The sequence below is a fragment of the Hyaena hyaena genome, unplaced genomic scaffold, assembly GCF_003009895.1.
Source record: "Hyaena hyaena isolate Hyena2069 unplaced genomic scaffold, ASM300989v1 scaffold_490, whole genome shotgun sequence".
Lineage (NCBI taxonomy): Eukaryota > Metazoa > Chordata > Mammalia > Carnivora > Hyaenidae > Hyaena > Hyaena hyaena.
In genome coordinates this window covers 773,200-789,509 of record NW_024081123.1, presented here as the reverse complement: position 1 = coordinate 789,509, position 16,310 = coordinate 773,200, and the positions used below count along the sequence as shown (strand labels likewise).

At 40.2% G+C, this 16,310-nt stretch overlaps 1 protein-coding gene across 3 annotated transcripts in view; it reads left to right on the top strand.

Annotated features, from left to right (window-relative positions):
- Positions 1 to 4,470, top strand: part of B4GALT6 (beta-1,4-galactosyltransferase 6) — a 66,266-nt gene extending 61,796 nt beyond the window's left edge. For all 3 annotated transcript variants that reach the window (XM_039254442.1, XM_039254444.1, XM_039254443.1), the window contains one exon: positions 984 to 4,470. In XM_039254442.1, the coding sequence (XP_039110373.1) occupies positions 984 to 1,131 (148 nt within the window). In that variant the 3' untranslated portion in view covers positions 1,132 to 4,470. The remainder of the gene's footprint in view (positions 1 to 983) is intronic.
- Positions 4,471 to 16,310: the final 11,840 nt, after the last annotated feature.

Sequence of the window (16,310 nt, the reverse complement as noted above, 5' to 3'; positions counted from 1 at the left end):
AAGTTTAATATTACTTTCAGATAACAAGGTTTCAAAATTATTTAATGTATGAAGGATTTTTTAAAAAAGCACTGCACCGCCCCCCAAAAAAAATCTTCTCTAGGGAATTGTCTGTTGATGTTATTTTTCTTTATATAAAGGAAAGAGATATACATATGTGTTTATGTTATAATAAAAAGCCCAGGTAACCATTTATATAAAAACTATTTCCTGGGGGCGCCCAGCTGGTTCAGTCGGTTAAACATCCAACTTCAGCTCTTTAGCTCAGGTGATGTTCTCGTAGGTTTGAGCCCCGCATCAGGCTCTGTACTAACAGCTCAGAGCCTAGACCCTGCTTCAGATTCTGTGTCTCCCTCTTTCCCTGCCCCTCCCTCACTCATACTGTCTTTCTCTCTCTCTCCCTCTCTCTCTCTCTTTCTCTCTGTGTCTCTCTCTCTCAAAAATAAATAAAAATTTAAAAAGTAATAAAAATAAAAACTGTTTCCTTAACGTAAAACATATCATTTCATAAAATGTTAACATAAAATATTTTATTTCTTAAGGATGTCGAAATTGTAAGTGTGCAAAATAATTTTTTCAGGAGGCATTTTAAGGCTAGTAAAAATGCTAATTTAGAATGGTTTAGAAGGTTTTTTTTTAAGTTTATTTATTTTGAGAGACAGCCAACACAAGTGGGGGAGGGGCAAAGAGAAAGGAAGAGAGAATCCCAAGAAGGCTCCGTACTACCAGTGCAGAACCTGATGCAGGGCTCAACCCCGTGAAGTCGTGTGATCATGACTCAAGCTGAAGTCAGACGGATGCTTAACCCACTGAGCCACCCAGGTGCTCTGGTTTAGAAGGATTTTTAATTATGCATGAAGAATTAAAATTGTAAAAAGCTTTGAATGCTTTAATTACAAGAATGACCTTAAGCATATTCATCATCAGTTTTTTTCTTTTAAACATGTTGTTGTTATTTTTCATTTTTTTCTCTAACACTCTAGGTATAAATTACTAAGATACTCAAAAGAGCGCCAGTACATTGATGGGTTGAACAATTTAATATATACGCCAAAAATACTGGTGGATAGGTTGTATACAAATATATCTGTAAACCTCATGCCCGAGTTAGCTCCAATTGAAGACTATTAGAAGAGGTTGCTCTCATGGCAAGCTAGACCGCAGTGCTGGATCACAGACTTGGCGTGTCCTTTAAATGGAGGTCGGCGAGTGGACGTGTCACAGTTCTCTGATCTGTGAGAAGAGCCAGCAGTCCTTTGTGTTTACAGTGCGAGATTGTATACTGTCACCCATCCCGGACTCTGAGACACTCCCCCATGGCAAGCACTGCAGAGACTCAATGCCATTCCCGAAGTCTGGAAGTTAAGAGAGCCTCCCTACAAAGAGAACACTTTTATACTAAAATATATAATTTAATTCAAGAGAATGCTCTATTTCTGTTTAAACATGTTTGTTTTGTATATATGTGACGTAAATTAATGTGTTCAAGTTGTTGAAAAAGATGTGTTGCAGTTTTGCATGTAATTGGTTATGCCTTTATTGGACTTTTATAGACCTTTTTATTTGCATGGAAAAAAACAATGCGAATTTATGTCACTAAACAAAGGTTAACCCTTGTGTGGAATGAAGGAACTGTCAATAATTGACAGTCAACTAAAACAGTAAACTGTTAACACTAGTTCTGAGCTTTAGACCTTCAGCCTCTTGTGTGGAAGTCACAGCTTTCTTAGGGTTCTAAAGGGTAAGAAGAAAGGAGTTAAACAGCTCTTCTTCCTACCAGGATTACCTGTTTTTTTCCTTGCTTGCAATTTCATCAGATTTTGCTAAATCACAGCCATATTGTTTATGCACATGCATGAGTATTACCAAGGAAATCTTAAACGTTGTGATGTAACATGATATAAAGGACCTCTTTATGTTTACTGTCTTTCATGTATCTTTGGCGTAATTGTCACGGATTTTGTGCCTCAAAAAATGTTCCCAAGGTTGTATGTGTGTGTACACTCTATTTTTTTTTATTCACAGTGAACAGCACTTTTATTATTTCTAGTTCAGAAGAGCCAAAAAACAATTTTCATTTAAGAAAAAATCAGAACGATTTTTTTAAAAAGAATGAGCTATGGAAAACCCAGTAGTACTTATAATATACAAATGAATTATACTATTAGATAAGAAATTAAATGTTCTATTTTTATGAAGATAAATGCTTAGTAGATAAAAACAAGTTTTCAGTTTAATTCTAGGACTCATAGAATTTCAAGTTTTGAAGGGAACCTTCAATGTTGGCCAGTTTTATTAGAACTATATATTTTTTTCACTTTTAAGAAATTACATTTCTGGTGTTCTTAAAATTGCCTCACTGAAAGCATAGTTTAGTAGAATTATTTTAAAACATGTAATCAGTTCTTTAAATGCATTGATATTATAGGACACTGCTCTGAGAACAGTTGTTACTACCTGAAACCCAGTGTATTGCTTTATCGTAAAGTTGGGTGAAGTTTTCACGGCAAACCAAACAGCATCGTTACTTTGAAAATTATAAACTATAGTCAACAAAATATCTTAACATTTTCACAAATTTAAAACAAAACAGTATATATCTCTAAAGTGAGTCTTCAAAAACAATGACGGGCAAAAGAAATCTGTGAGGGATGTTGGGCTAGTATTTGCCTCATGGATTGTTCCCCTAAAACAGAAATAGAGTTATGTATCTCAGGTTTAAGTTTAATTGGGAAGTATCATTTTTTTATGGCAATCTTGGTAATACAAACGACCACAAACCAAATCATAAGATAATTGAATTTCTTATGCTTTGAAAAACCTGATCGCTCTCCCTTTATGATACCAAGCAGAAGTTTCCACACTTACTTCTTAGAAATATTTCCAAAATATTTACCTTCCATTCTTTTTTTTTTTTTTTTGGTGGTACTCAAAAAAACAAAAATATCAAACCCTCTAAAAAATAAGAGATTTGTTCTTAATTTGTGTATCTGTTCATTTTGGTCTCATAGCCAATGTAGTTTTTTTAATTTGGTGAAATGCAAGTCGGTTGGGAATGTTAACATTTGTGACCACTAACAAGATAGAAGGACATAAGAGCATAATTAATCCTGTAATGCTTAAATATTTTTTTTAATACTTATGTATTTTAATTGTGGGGAAAATTAGGGCTGTTTCTAAGTCTTGTTTGTAAAACATGTATTTTGCTTTTTAAAGTGAAGCTGCCCACATTTTGGAATCTTCATTTTGATACACACTTTACAGTTTCAGGAGAACTCAGTTCTACTAGTATCTGCCTTATTTTCTTGGAAGTCTAATAGCAATTTTTGTTTTATGAGTAAGCCATATTATTTAGCTTTCTTCTGTTTTGAATATGGTATGTCATCCCGTGAAAATCATCTCATTAGTTTCCTTTATGTTTTTTCCTTTTTGTTTTGTTGTTTAAGTGCACACCTAAAATTGATTTTTGCCTGTAAAGAATGACTTTTATATGTTTCCATAAGGCTGATATATACACTTTGCTCAGTTATCTTTATTTTATGAAAATAAATCCATTCCATAAAAATTAACAAGTATGTTGCAAATGCAAATTCTCTATCATTATGTTTGGTGGATTTATTAGTGAACATGTATTGATCACCTACTCTGTATCAAGTGCAATGAGAGGTATGTCTACAGAAAATATATATTTATTTCTGAACAAATCCAGTCAAGCAAGTTGAAACCTTTCAAAATTTATGAAGACGTCCTCTGATAACTTCTCTGTTGTATTCCCTAGTTTCAAAGTCAAGAAACATGTATGTGGACATGGCGCTATTACAAGGTCCCCGTGGCACTACTGGGAAAGTGACATAGTGCCTTTCAACCCCAGACAGAAGTAATGATTAATGGATCTGTTTGTAGAAATGAGAGGGGAAAGCATACATATGAGTATTTTTTAAAATCTACATTTAAATTTGTTTGTCTTTTGTGAAAAAGTATTCAATAAGAAAACTTATTTACAGTGTCATGCGAACACATGATTGTGTATTAAAAACTTGTTTAGATTCCTTTTCCAACCAAAATATATCCATTTTAAGACAAAATGGAAAAATAATACAAAACTCTCCTTCTTTTGCAAGCCTCCTATAAGTGAAAGCAGACTTTGTGTCATTTTGTTTGGCCTTTGCTTATATCTCTTATATTTCTGTATGTACTTTTTAGACAAATAATTAGTGCTCTAGATTTATTGCCTTGTATTTGCAAGTATGCCAACTGAGAGATCTAACATGGCCATAGTGAGGTTTATCGGAAAGAGGAAGTGTACTTAAGATTATTTTATTTATTAGATCTGAAAGGCTTCTACATAAATGCACTGAAATAAATGCTAGTAATCTTGTATTCTCATTTTTTTTTTTTTTTGCTTCTCATGGAAATGTTTGTACTTTTTTATCATTGTCTTTTATGAAATATAATGTTCTAAAGACTTCATGTGACACTGTAGTTATTTTCGCTCAGGAACTTTTTGGGGGCTTTCTGGGGTTGTTATTGTGTTTATTTTCTTAAATTTGAAGTGAATTGTTGATAAATACCTTGACTGCCCTGGGATTGCAACAAAAGCAGAAAGCGACCACAGGGCCTGCCTTTGGAACAGTTTTAGCTAAATAAACATTTGCTGATCTCCTCATAGCCTTTAACTCAGAAAAGACACAGTGATATTTAAATATTCTTCATCAGTACAGTTGGCAATCTGTTGTATCAAAATGAATATTCTTTTTTTTTTTTAATTTATTTCTAGGAGAGAGAGAGAGACAGCGTGAGCAGGGGAGGATCAGAGAGAGAGGGAGTCACAGACTGAAACAGGCTCCAGGCTCTGAGCTGGCAGTCAGCACAGAGCCCGACGCGGGGCTTGAACCCACGAACTGTGAGATCATGACCCAAGCGAAAGTCGGACGCTTAACCGACTAAGCCACCCAGGCGCCCCAAAAATGAATATTCTTAAAGAAATCTTTTTTTTAACATTTCTTCTACCTACACAACTTGAGTAAATTAAGCTGGTGTGTTGTGGTCAATCCCCTTCTTGTTTCTCAGGTCCTGAGTAGTATTGAAGACCTTTAAGGCAAATAAACCTAGGGACTAGATTTATATTTGGGCCTGGATTGTGAGATCATGATTTGTCTCAACTTAAATTGTTTCTGTAATCAATTCTAAATATTATTAATTTTTATGCCTAGTATGAGCTGCTGGGATATTGACACTGTGTGTCACAAATCAAGCCCATCACTGAATCATATAATCATTTAGTCATTTAAATCATGCAAAGCCATAAAGTTGAGTTGGCTTAGTCTGCCCCAGGTTCCTACCTCTGGTATTAACACCTCTGGTGTTCTCTGTGGAAGCATGTCCACTCAGTTTAATGATCTTGTATGTGTATGTTTCTGTTGTGTCTTTAAACGTAAGGATTTAGGGTTGCAGAGATCATCTGGACCCAAACTGTTTTATTTAGAGAAAGCTGTTCTTGAGGAGCATACACTGTATTGCTCTTAATGTAAGTGACTTCAGAAAAGACAGTGCTACAGCACTCAAAATTATACTACAATTAAAAGACAAACATCTAGGGGAGCCTGGGTGGCTCAGTTGGTTGAGCGTCCGGCTTCAGCTCAGGTCATGATCTCCTGGTTCGTGGGCTTGAACCTCCATCAGGCTCTGTGACGACAGCTCTAAACCTGGAGCCTGCTTTGGATTCTGTCTCCCTCTCTCTCTGCCCCTCTCCTGCTCACACTTTGTTTCTTTCTCTCTCTCTCAAAAAGAAAAATATATAAGTAATAAAAATAGAATGTGTATGTTTCTCAGCATGTTCCTATAACACAGTTTCGTGGACCTGAATTCATTGCTTATTTAATCTTCCTAATGCCATCAGTTGAAGTCTGTGCTCTGTAGGCTCTCTAAGAAGTATCAGACATTACCTACACTCATGGAATTTATCATTTTTGTGGGTAAAATAGATATGGAAACAACCGAAAAACCTACATATTGTCAAATGAGGTGCTCAGTTGTGCCCTCTGTAAACATTGGTTTTGTATTCCCTAATGCAGTATTAGGCCAATCGAGTATCTTTGTAAAGAAGCTTTTCCCAAGGTGCAGAATATTTCTTAACAGTAAACCCTGTGCTTCAGAAGGATAGTTGAGATAATTGTCTACGTCTGATCGTGAGGATTTGCAGTTAACTTTTCACAGGACTGTGTGGAAGGCAGTGGTTATAAGCAAAGACTCTGGCATCAGACTGATCTGAGTTTGAATTCAGAGATCCCCTATTGTTAGCTGTGAAATTTTAGCAAAATTTTAAATCCCTGTTGTCTTCAATTTCCTGATCTTTCAGTTGAGGATCATAGGAACTATCCGAGGATTTGCTGGAGAGATTCAATGAGCCAATCCTAACAAAGCACTTAGCACAGTGCCTGACATGGTGAGCAAAAACCTGGCTTAAATTAAGTCAGTTTCAGCTCAAGGCTAACAAGCCTTTCTTTCGTGCTCTTGGATCTTTTTTTTTAAGTTTATTTATTTTGAGAGAGAGAATGGGCAGGGGAAGGGCAGAGAGAGAGAGAGAGAGAGAAAGAGAATCCCAAGCAGGCTCCACAGGGTCAGCACAGAGCCCCACACGGGGCCCAAACCCGCAAACTGTGAGATCATGATCTGAGGCAAAACCAAGAGTCGGCCGTTTAACCAACTTAGCCACTACGGTGCCCTTCTTGGATCATATTTTAAGAATGATACTGCATTCTTTGATTCTACTAGGAAATGAAGTCAGTGATTACCCTCCACATGATAATGTAAGTAAACAATTCATAAGACTGGCAGAGGTGCACAATTAAATTTTAGCAGTAATAGTCGTGACAAGAAAGACAGCGTATGGGAATCAGGCTCCGTTTCCTCAGAAGGTTGTGTGGTTTTAGGTAGATGATGTGGGAAGCACCTATTAGGATATTTCCCTTATGGGTGTCATGTAGGAACTTGTAGCTTCTCTCAGTGTTGCGTCAGGAGAAGTTACATGTCCACAGGGGCCTCTACTGCCTTTTCTCTCCTACCTTGGCTTCTGGATTTGGCTTTTTCACCTATCGTGGTCCCAGTTCTCTTGGAAGACCCTTCTTCCTCTGCCTTCCATTCTTTCTCCCTTCTCCCCTCTCTGGTCAGTAACTCACTTTCTAGGACCACTGACAAGCACTGTCTACTAGCATGTCTGGTGATGACGGAAGTGTTCTGTGACTGTGCTGTCCAGCCTGGTAGCCACTAGTCACATGTGGTTGTTAAGCACCTGAGATGTGTCTAGTGCGAGCAAGGAACCGGATTTCTAATTTTGTTAAATTTTAGATTTTTGAGAAAGAGAAAGAGAGTGTGTGGTGTGTGTGTGTGTGTGTGTGTGTGTGTGTGTGTGTGTGTGTGTGTGTGTGAGTGAGCGGGAGCAGGAACACAGAGAGAGGGAGACACAGAATCTGAAGCAGGCTCCAGGTTCTGAGCTGTCAGCACAAAGCCCAACACCGGGCTCAAACCCGCAAACCGTGAGATCGTAACCTGAGCCAACGTTGGACGTTTAACTGACTCAGCCACCCGGGCGCCCCAAATTTTAGGTGACTTTAAGTCGCCACATACAGCATGTGATCTCTTATACTTAAAGAGCTTTAACTTTGTGGTCTCCCTAAGTACATGCAGGAGACTCTCCAGTCCAAGCTAAGCTAAGCTTAGAATGCGTAGCTCCTGACCCGCATTGTCAGCTTAGGGGCCGTCTCCACCTGCTTGTTCACAGAAACTGAAACCTCAGCATGTCCTCAGCTGAACTGATCATATCTCCCTTCAAAGCCTAGTCTTCTCTTGTTTTACCCTCCACTTAGTAACTCAAGGCCAAATCTTCGAGTCACCCTCTCCCTTCCCCTCTGCGCAGTCAATATTAGCTCCACCTCTGAAGTCCCTCTGGAATCTATATGGTCCTTTGTTTCTACACCACTGCCTGGATCCTGCCCCGTCTTGTCTTACTGCAAAGGTATGCCTTCGTTTTTTATTCTAAAATATTGCCACAAAAATTGTGTCTTTTGAAATACTGCCTTGCTTTGGACCTTTCAGTGGTTCCCCCACTGCCTACAGAAAACAGTCCCAATATTTCTGCTTGTCATACAAGGCCTTAACCACCTGTCTTCCACTTTCCTCTCTAAAACTCAGCACCTCACTTCTCATCCCTCTTGCAACCTTTTTCTTCCCCAGCTGCCTGTGAACAACTCCTGCCGGCCTTTTCTAACCTCCTCCATCAGAGGGTCTCCTACATGTCTCATAAGACTCTAGACCTCTGGAAGCAGTCTCTGGCCAACCCACGTCAAATGTGCCACTCACCCCCTTGCACTCCTGCCCTACAGCACCACCCTGTTAAAGCGTGTCTTCCGCCGTTACATTTATTGTTTATGCATTTTCTTTTCCTCTCGAAGACCGTTAGCTCTTTGAGGGCAGTGGTCTGTATCACTTGTTTTTGTACACCCAGCACCTAACACAGTGCTCAGCGAGTGAATATTTCTGTCGGGCAACACGATTCACCATCTGTTAGGGCAGGACACCATAGCGTTCTAAATTACTGTGCTGTTAATATCTATGCCATACCTACTTAAAGCTGTGTGCAGCAGGATCAGTGCCTTAATTAGGACTGTTAAATGCTGGGGCACCTGGATGACTCAGTTAAGCATCCAGTCAGTTAACCTCAGGTCACAATCTCATAGTTTGTGGGGTTGAGCCCCTCATCAGGCTCTGTGCTGACAGCTCAGAGCCTGGAGCCTGCTTCAGATTCTGTGTCTCCCTCTCTCTCAGCTCCTCCCCTGGTTATACTCTTTCTCTCTCTCAAAAATAAACATTAAAAATTTTTTTTAAAAAAGGACTATTGAGTGCCATCGTCAGAATGTGTTTCAACCTACCTACAAATGTATCTGAATAGGGAGTCAGGCCCAAGTTTTTACTCAACATATTTTTAAAATTTAAAAGTATTTACCAAGCTTTAGGAAATTAATATAGATGAGTGTATAAGAGAAATAGAATAGTGAAGAATTCACTGCCAAGACAATTTTTATTAAGGTTTAAAAAACCCCAGAAGGCGAAAATGCCCCTTCAGGCAAAATAAATGTCACAAGACACAACTGTGTCGATTGAAGAATGAGAGCAGATGCCGGGAGACACCTGTTTGACTTAGCACCAGAGAGAAGGTGTTAATTTACCTCTGGAACAATTTCTTTTTTTTTTTTTTTTTTTTAATATTTTTTATTTATTTCTAGGAGAGAGAGAGAGAGACAGCNACCTGTGTATCACAAGGTTTTCCAGTCTAGGTGATGAGAACACAAACTCCTCCAACCCTCGTGTGAGCCCCAGGGATTATTTCTTTTTCTTTCTTTCTTTCTTTTCTTTTATTTTTTAATATTTTTATTTATTTCTAGGAGAGAGAGAAAGAGACAGCGTGAGCAGGAGAGGGTCAGAAAGAGAGGGAGATACAGACTCTGAAATAGGCTCCAGGCTCTGGGCTGGCAGTCAGCACAGAGCCCGACGTGGGGCTCGAACCCACGAACCGCGAGATCATGACCTAAGCAAAGGTCGGACGCTTAACCGACTAAGCCACCCAGGCACCCCTTCTCTGGAACAATTTCTAACTGAGGCAGTTTTTCAAATGTATTTACTTGATTTCCGGGGACTTTATTTTACACAGTTGTCCCTCCCCTTGTCCCTATCTTCATCTTATTTTTCTTCCTTCGTCTCTCCCACCACCCCTGTTGGAATCCATAAAAAATCATGGTGGCAATGCGCTCTGCTGCGGTCTTCATAAAATCCTGTAAGTGCTTTTGTTCTAACGGAACAGGGTCACCATGGTAACCAGACTACCCTTTCATTATTCTCTTATTCTCTTACCCCTGGACCTTGTATAAACGTCATTTTGCATAGGGAAATTATGCAGTCTTAACCTATCTGGCAACTTCTGGCAGCCGTGTTCCTCGTCTCTCCAACCCCAATATTTCTGGGCATTTATTAAACACTTACTGTGCCAGGCAGTCTGCTGTGCTGGGGACATGAGAGCGAATAAAGCAGTTCCTTCCCCCAAGTAGGCTACAGCCTAGCAAGGGAACGGCTTGCCAGGGGCTTCTCACGGAGGCCACCCCTTTGCCTCTAAATATTTTTTAAGCTACCTGGAAACCTAATTAAAAAAATGGGCAAAGTCTTGGAGAGGTCATATAGAAGAGGGAGTTTCCACAGAGTTGTTTCCACAGGGTCTGTGAGGAAGAGGATCACCTCGCTACCATGGAGAGGGCAGGGGTGAGGAGTGGGGGGACAGGGTTTGGCCACTGCTGCTTGGCCACTTAGGGGTGAAGAGGGCCCTGGTTCTTCTGTAGTGTCTTCTGGAGAATAGACAGGAATGACTGGCCAGGAATGCTGGCCTTTGCTCTTCTATGTGCTTGCGCTACAGTGAACAGGCTTTTCTTGGGGGGCTCTTCTGGGGGCATCTGCAATCAGCATTTCTGGGCTGCACGCATCCCTAGCACCCAGGCTGGAATGCTGAAGGGGCAAGAAAAAAATCCTCTCAGAACTCATCCCTGAGATTTTTCTTGTCAAGTCCCCATGTCCCCAGGGCATTTGCCTTCTTTCCTCCTCCACCTTTCAGCCTTCTGGTAGGGTTTCGTGGTGATCCACGCGAGCGAGAAGTGCATGGAATGCATTTACCCATCTTGCCCAACTCCTAGAAATGGCACATAAAAAGAAAGGTCAGGAATTGTTCTGTAACTTGACTGTGTGTCAAGATGGTGGTTGTGACATGGCATTATCACTCTGCAAGACGTTACCACGGGGAGCAGGACTTGGCAAAGGGGACAGGGATCTTTCTGTATCATTTCTTACAACTGCAAGTGAGTCTACAGTCACCTCAAAATTAAACAGCTCATTAGAAAAGAGGTAAAGGGCCTATATGAAAGATGATCAACTCTTCTCGCCAAGAGAAGTACAGGTGAAAATCGGAACTTCCATGGAAGTACCACATGAAACTCTGGCAAAAATCCAGAAGTTTCACCGACCCTTTGGTAAGGCTGTGGAGAATCAAGTGCTCTCATACATAGGATGCAAATTGTCATAACCCCTGTAGAGGATTAGCAATACCGAGCAAAATTACTAAAGCATTTGCCCTTGTCCAAGAAATCATTTTTTAGGCATCTATTCTAAACACACATCTCTACAGAGATGAAACAACATGTATACAAGTTTATTCATGGAGGTGTTACTTAGAATAGCAAAAGTTGCCAACTAAGCAGAGGGAACTGGTTGAATAGTCATCCACACACTAAAGCACTTTGCAGCCACATGAAAAGAGGGGACATAGGGGCACCTGGGTGGCTCAGTAGGTTAAGCGTCTGACTTCAACTCAGGGCATGATCTCACGGTTCGTGGGTTCGAGACCTGCGTCAGGCTCTGTGCTGACAGCTAGCTCAGAGCCTGGAGCCTGCTTCAGATTCTGTATCTCCCTCTCTCTGACCCTCCCCTGCTCTCTCTCTCTCTCTCAGAAATAAATAAAACATTTAAAAATTTTTTAAAGAAAAGAAGGGACATAAATTATGTTCTGTTATGTACTGCTTTCCAGGCTAATAGTGTCCTGTGGGGAAAAAAATGAGGTTCACAAATGATAAAAGGGATGCCTTTTGTGAATGAAAGAAGGGGAACTAAAAATACATGTGTGTTTGCTTCTCTTTTACAAAAGAGTGGCTGCCAAGACAAATTACCAACTAATAAAAATGGTGGTATGGGGGGGAGGGGAACAGTGGGGCAAAGACCACAGGGTTGGCAGTAAGACCGATTCTTTAGGTGTGATTTTATATAGTTAGGAACTGGAATCGTGTCAATGTTTTTACAAAATCCAAAAATTACATTTAAAGGAAAACCTAAAATCAATTTTAAACAGAAAAAAGCTTAAACATTTATTTGGGCAAAGCAGAACCAGTATTGTTTTTCATTAGCTAATGATTAACCTTAGCAATAAAGAAAACAATTCTTGTCCAATCATTGTTTTTGCTGCATTGGATAAATGTCACTAATCCCATGTTTGCATGTTTTACTGGTTCTTTTATTTTTCCTATTATTACTATGCACCTTTCTTTCTTTTTCTCTCTTTCTCTCTGTCTCTCTTTCTTTCTCTCTTTCTCTCTCTCTTTCTTTCTTTCTTTCTTTTTTTCGACAGTTTACTTTGTATTGTTTTTTTTTAATTTTTGTTAATGTTTTATTTATTTTTGAGAGAGAGAGATAGAGACAGCATGAGCAGGGGAGGGTCAGAGAGAGAGGAAGACACAATCCAAAGACACGCTCCAGGCTCCGAGCTGTCAGCACAGAGCCCGACACGGGACTCGAACCCACAAACCGTGAGATCATGACCTGAGCTGAAGTCGGACACCCAACCAACAGAGCCACCCAGGTGCCCCGTATTGTTTTTTTAAAATTTTTATTTATTTTTGAGGGGGGAGGAGGAGAAAAGTGAGCCCGAGCCCGAGTAGGGAAGGGGCTGGGAAAGAGGGGGACAGAGGATCGAAAGTGGGCTCTGTGCTGACAGCAGAGAGTGTGCATCAGGCTCTCTCATGAACCCCGAGATCATGACCTGAGCCAAAATCAAGAGTCAGACACTTAACCAATAGAACCACGCAGGAGCCGCTGCTTTGTATTGTTATTGTGACAAATGTAATAACTTCTCTTTTGTGGCCACATCAGTGGGTTTGGCAGCCCCGCCCAAGACCCCTTCCCAGAAGAACCTGTCTTAACCAACTCCTCAAAGGAGGAATTCCGCACACCCTGTAGCTCTTCTGGCCACTGCTCGCTGGACAGAGGGTAGAGCCTTGCCCAGAGAAAGCACCACAATACACAAACAAAGCCAACTGGATTCTCTGAAATTTGAAGGGACTTAAGGACTGAGGCAGTTAATTTAGGAGTGAGGACTGAGTCCAAATTTCCCTCCACGCAGTTAAGTGAGCAGAGAAGCTGGTCTGCAAAGAGAATAAAGAAGACTCATATTGGGAATCTTGCAGCCCAGAAATAGATAAAAAGGTAGTTACTTCAGTTTCTGATGGCTTTCCAGACCCAGTCCCTGGTGAGACCCAGCTGTGCCCATTCCATTGTGTTCTGTGAGAAACATATGAATCCTTATGTAAATCCCTTGTTGTTCAAGTTTGCCGGGCTGAGTTTGTGTTCTCAAATCAAATGACCCCTAATTGAAACACTTCATTTCTCTTTTTTAGAAACTTTATTTTTTCAATTTTTTATTTTTATTTTTTATTTTTTTTTTAAATGTTTTATTTATTTCTAGGAGAGAGAGAGAGACAGCGCGAGCTGGGGAGGGTCAGAGAGAGAGGGAGTCACAGATTGAAACAGGCTCCAGGCTCTGAGCTGGCAGTCAGCACAGAGCCCGACGTGGGGCTCGAACCCACGAACTGTGAGATCATGACCTAAGCGAAAGTCGGACGCTCAACCGACTAAGCCACCCAGGCGCCCCTATGTTTTCAATTTTTTAAAATGTTTATTCTTGAGAGAGAGATAGAGTAGGAGAAGGGGAGGGGCAGAGAAGAGGGAGAAACAGAATCTGAAGCAGGCTCCAGGCTCTGAGCTGTCAGCACGGAGCCTGATGCGGGGCTTGAACTCATGAACCATGAGATTATGATCTGAACTAAAGTCAAATGCTTAACTGATTGAGCCACCCAGGCACCCCTTTTTGAGAAAGGTTTTTTTGACCTCATTAAAATCAGTTTTGATTACCTTGATCCAAGTGACAAGCTATTCATAATCAAGGGTATTCAAACCTACATAAAAATAGCCCCATTAGAGTGAGATATTTTTGAAGACAAGAACAATTTCTTTTTCATCTTTTTAGAAACATTTTTAAAATGTTTATTTATTTTGAGAGAGAGAGAGAGAGAGAGAGAGAGTGTGTGTGTGTGTGTGCGTGTGTGTGTGAGCAGGGGAGGGGCAGAGAGAGAGGGAGACACAGAATCCAAAACAGCCTCCAGGCTCTGAGCTGTCAGCACAGAGGTTGATGCAGGGCTCAAACTCGTGAACAGTGAGATCATGACCTGAGCTTAACTGACTGGATGCTTAACTGACTGAGCCACCCAGGCGCCCCAACACTACCTAAATTATTAACGTGGCCTTGCAGTTGTAGGCATAGGGCTTTCCACACAGATATAGACCTTGGTGCAGGATGATGTACACTGAAGTTCAGGAACTACTGCTTGAGGCCAAACAAAGCTCAGATAGAACCCGTGGAGTTTCTCTGGGTCCACGGCCTACTTCTCTCTTTGTTGGGTCGTAAGTTGTTATTATTTCAGAAGAAAGATTCTGGAGACTTATGAAAGACTAATAAGACCATTATCTTGACAAGCTTTTAGATATTTCATAGGATCATGTGGTCAGTTTATACAAAGTTCATGTAGATAATATTTCACACATTACATGTCTATAACAGGCTAGGTCCTTTCTAAGCCTGTTTCATGTCATCCACCTCATTACCACTCCTCAGAATCACTCTGAAGGAGCAGAAGTAGGGATCAGTTGAGAAGCCACAGGAAAGAGATTCAAGGCAGGAGAGAAAAATTTCAATGCTGCCCATTCAAGATCACTCAGAAAGTGGAAGTGGTTAAAGGAAATTTGAGGTCTAAGGAAGTGGAATAAATAGCAGTGGATAAGAAGTTCTATAAATCCCAGAAATTTACAGGATTCAGAAAAATCTTTCTAGAAATTAATTCCTGACTCTAGACTTCAAACTTGAAGTCCAATAATTTATTAAAATTAAGAAAAAAATTACCAACAAACATTTATTGTTCTTCTAAGTCTGCAGTCTGCTTCTAAGTTATAAGCAACATGACATTGCTTTTATAATGTGCTTCTCTAAGGAAATAAAATTTATCCAAAGGCTTATGAGTATACATTGGGGAAAATAATTGAGTAATTTTTTAATAACACTTTTTAGTAGCTACTTATCTAAAAGCATCTTTTGTAAGTCATTTCCTGGGAGTAAATGTAATTTCTTACTCTAGGCCAAGTATCTAAAGTATTGGAATTACCACTCCATGGGGAGAACAAATCGAATAGGAATCATGAGACCACAGAACTTTAGGTCAGGAAGGAACTTTAGTCACTTCTCAGTCTTTTGGCTAAGATCAAATAAGGCCAGGAAAGAACTTCAAAATCATTTATTTCATTTCTTTTCTATTTATTTTATTAGGTATCAATTAAAACACAACAAGAAATATAAATGGAATTTGCCCCTCTTCCACCAGATGCTTGTAAGGTTCCTGTCATTCAATCTACCCCGGCCACGGGACTGGGTTTAAAACACTGATCAGATCAGTGTTCCTTGCCTTCCTTTGCCTTTACACTAGCTTCCCCTTTACTCATGGACCCTTTAACTTCTTAGCATTAAGCCATCCTCAGCTACTCCATACGCACTATCTAGCCTCTAACTAAACCAAGTTGCTTGCCTTTTTCTGAATATTTAACATTCTCTCAAATCTCTGTCCCTGCACAGTTCAGTCTCCTTGTCAGGAATGGCTTTTCCCACTCATATGCCTGGTGTCTCCGAGTTAGCTTCTAAGGAGGTCCTCAGGGGTTCACTCCTCTGTGAACTCTCCAGGTCCCCAGGAATCAGGGCAGGTGTTTCTATTATGCCCCCATAGCATTTAAATCGTTCAATGTCGGTGCTGACTCTCTTTCCTTCTCTCTTTTCTTTCCTTTCTTCCTCCCTCCCTTCTTCCCTTACTTCTTTTCTCCCTTCCTTAATTTTTCCCTCCATTTTTCTTTCATACCTGCCTTCAGGTGATCAATACATGTGTGTGGAAAAACCAGTACATGTGTGTTGTTATAGACTGGGTAATGTTTGCGCCTCCAAGATATCCATGTGCTAATTCCCATAACCTGTGTGAGGAACTTTGCAGATGTGATTAAATTAAGGACCTTGAAATGGAGAGATTATCCTGGATTATCTGAGTGACCCCATATAAACACAAAGATCCTTGTAAGAAAGGGCCAAGAGCCAAGGATAACCGTGGCCCCCAGAAGCTTAAAAAGGCAAGGAGAACCACTCTTTGAGGTCAAGCATCCAGAAGGAACACAGCCCTGCCAATACTTTGATTTTAGGCTTCTGGCTTCCAGAAGTGTAGGAGAATAAATTTGGGTTGTTTTAAACCACTGGATTTGTGGTAATTTATTACAGTGGCAATACATTAATACGGTAATGCTAATGCCTAAATGCATTAAAAAGTCAGACCTTTTAAACTATTAGACAAATTTTTAAAAAT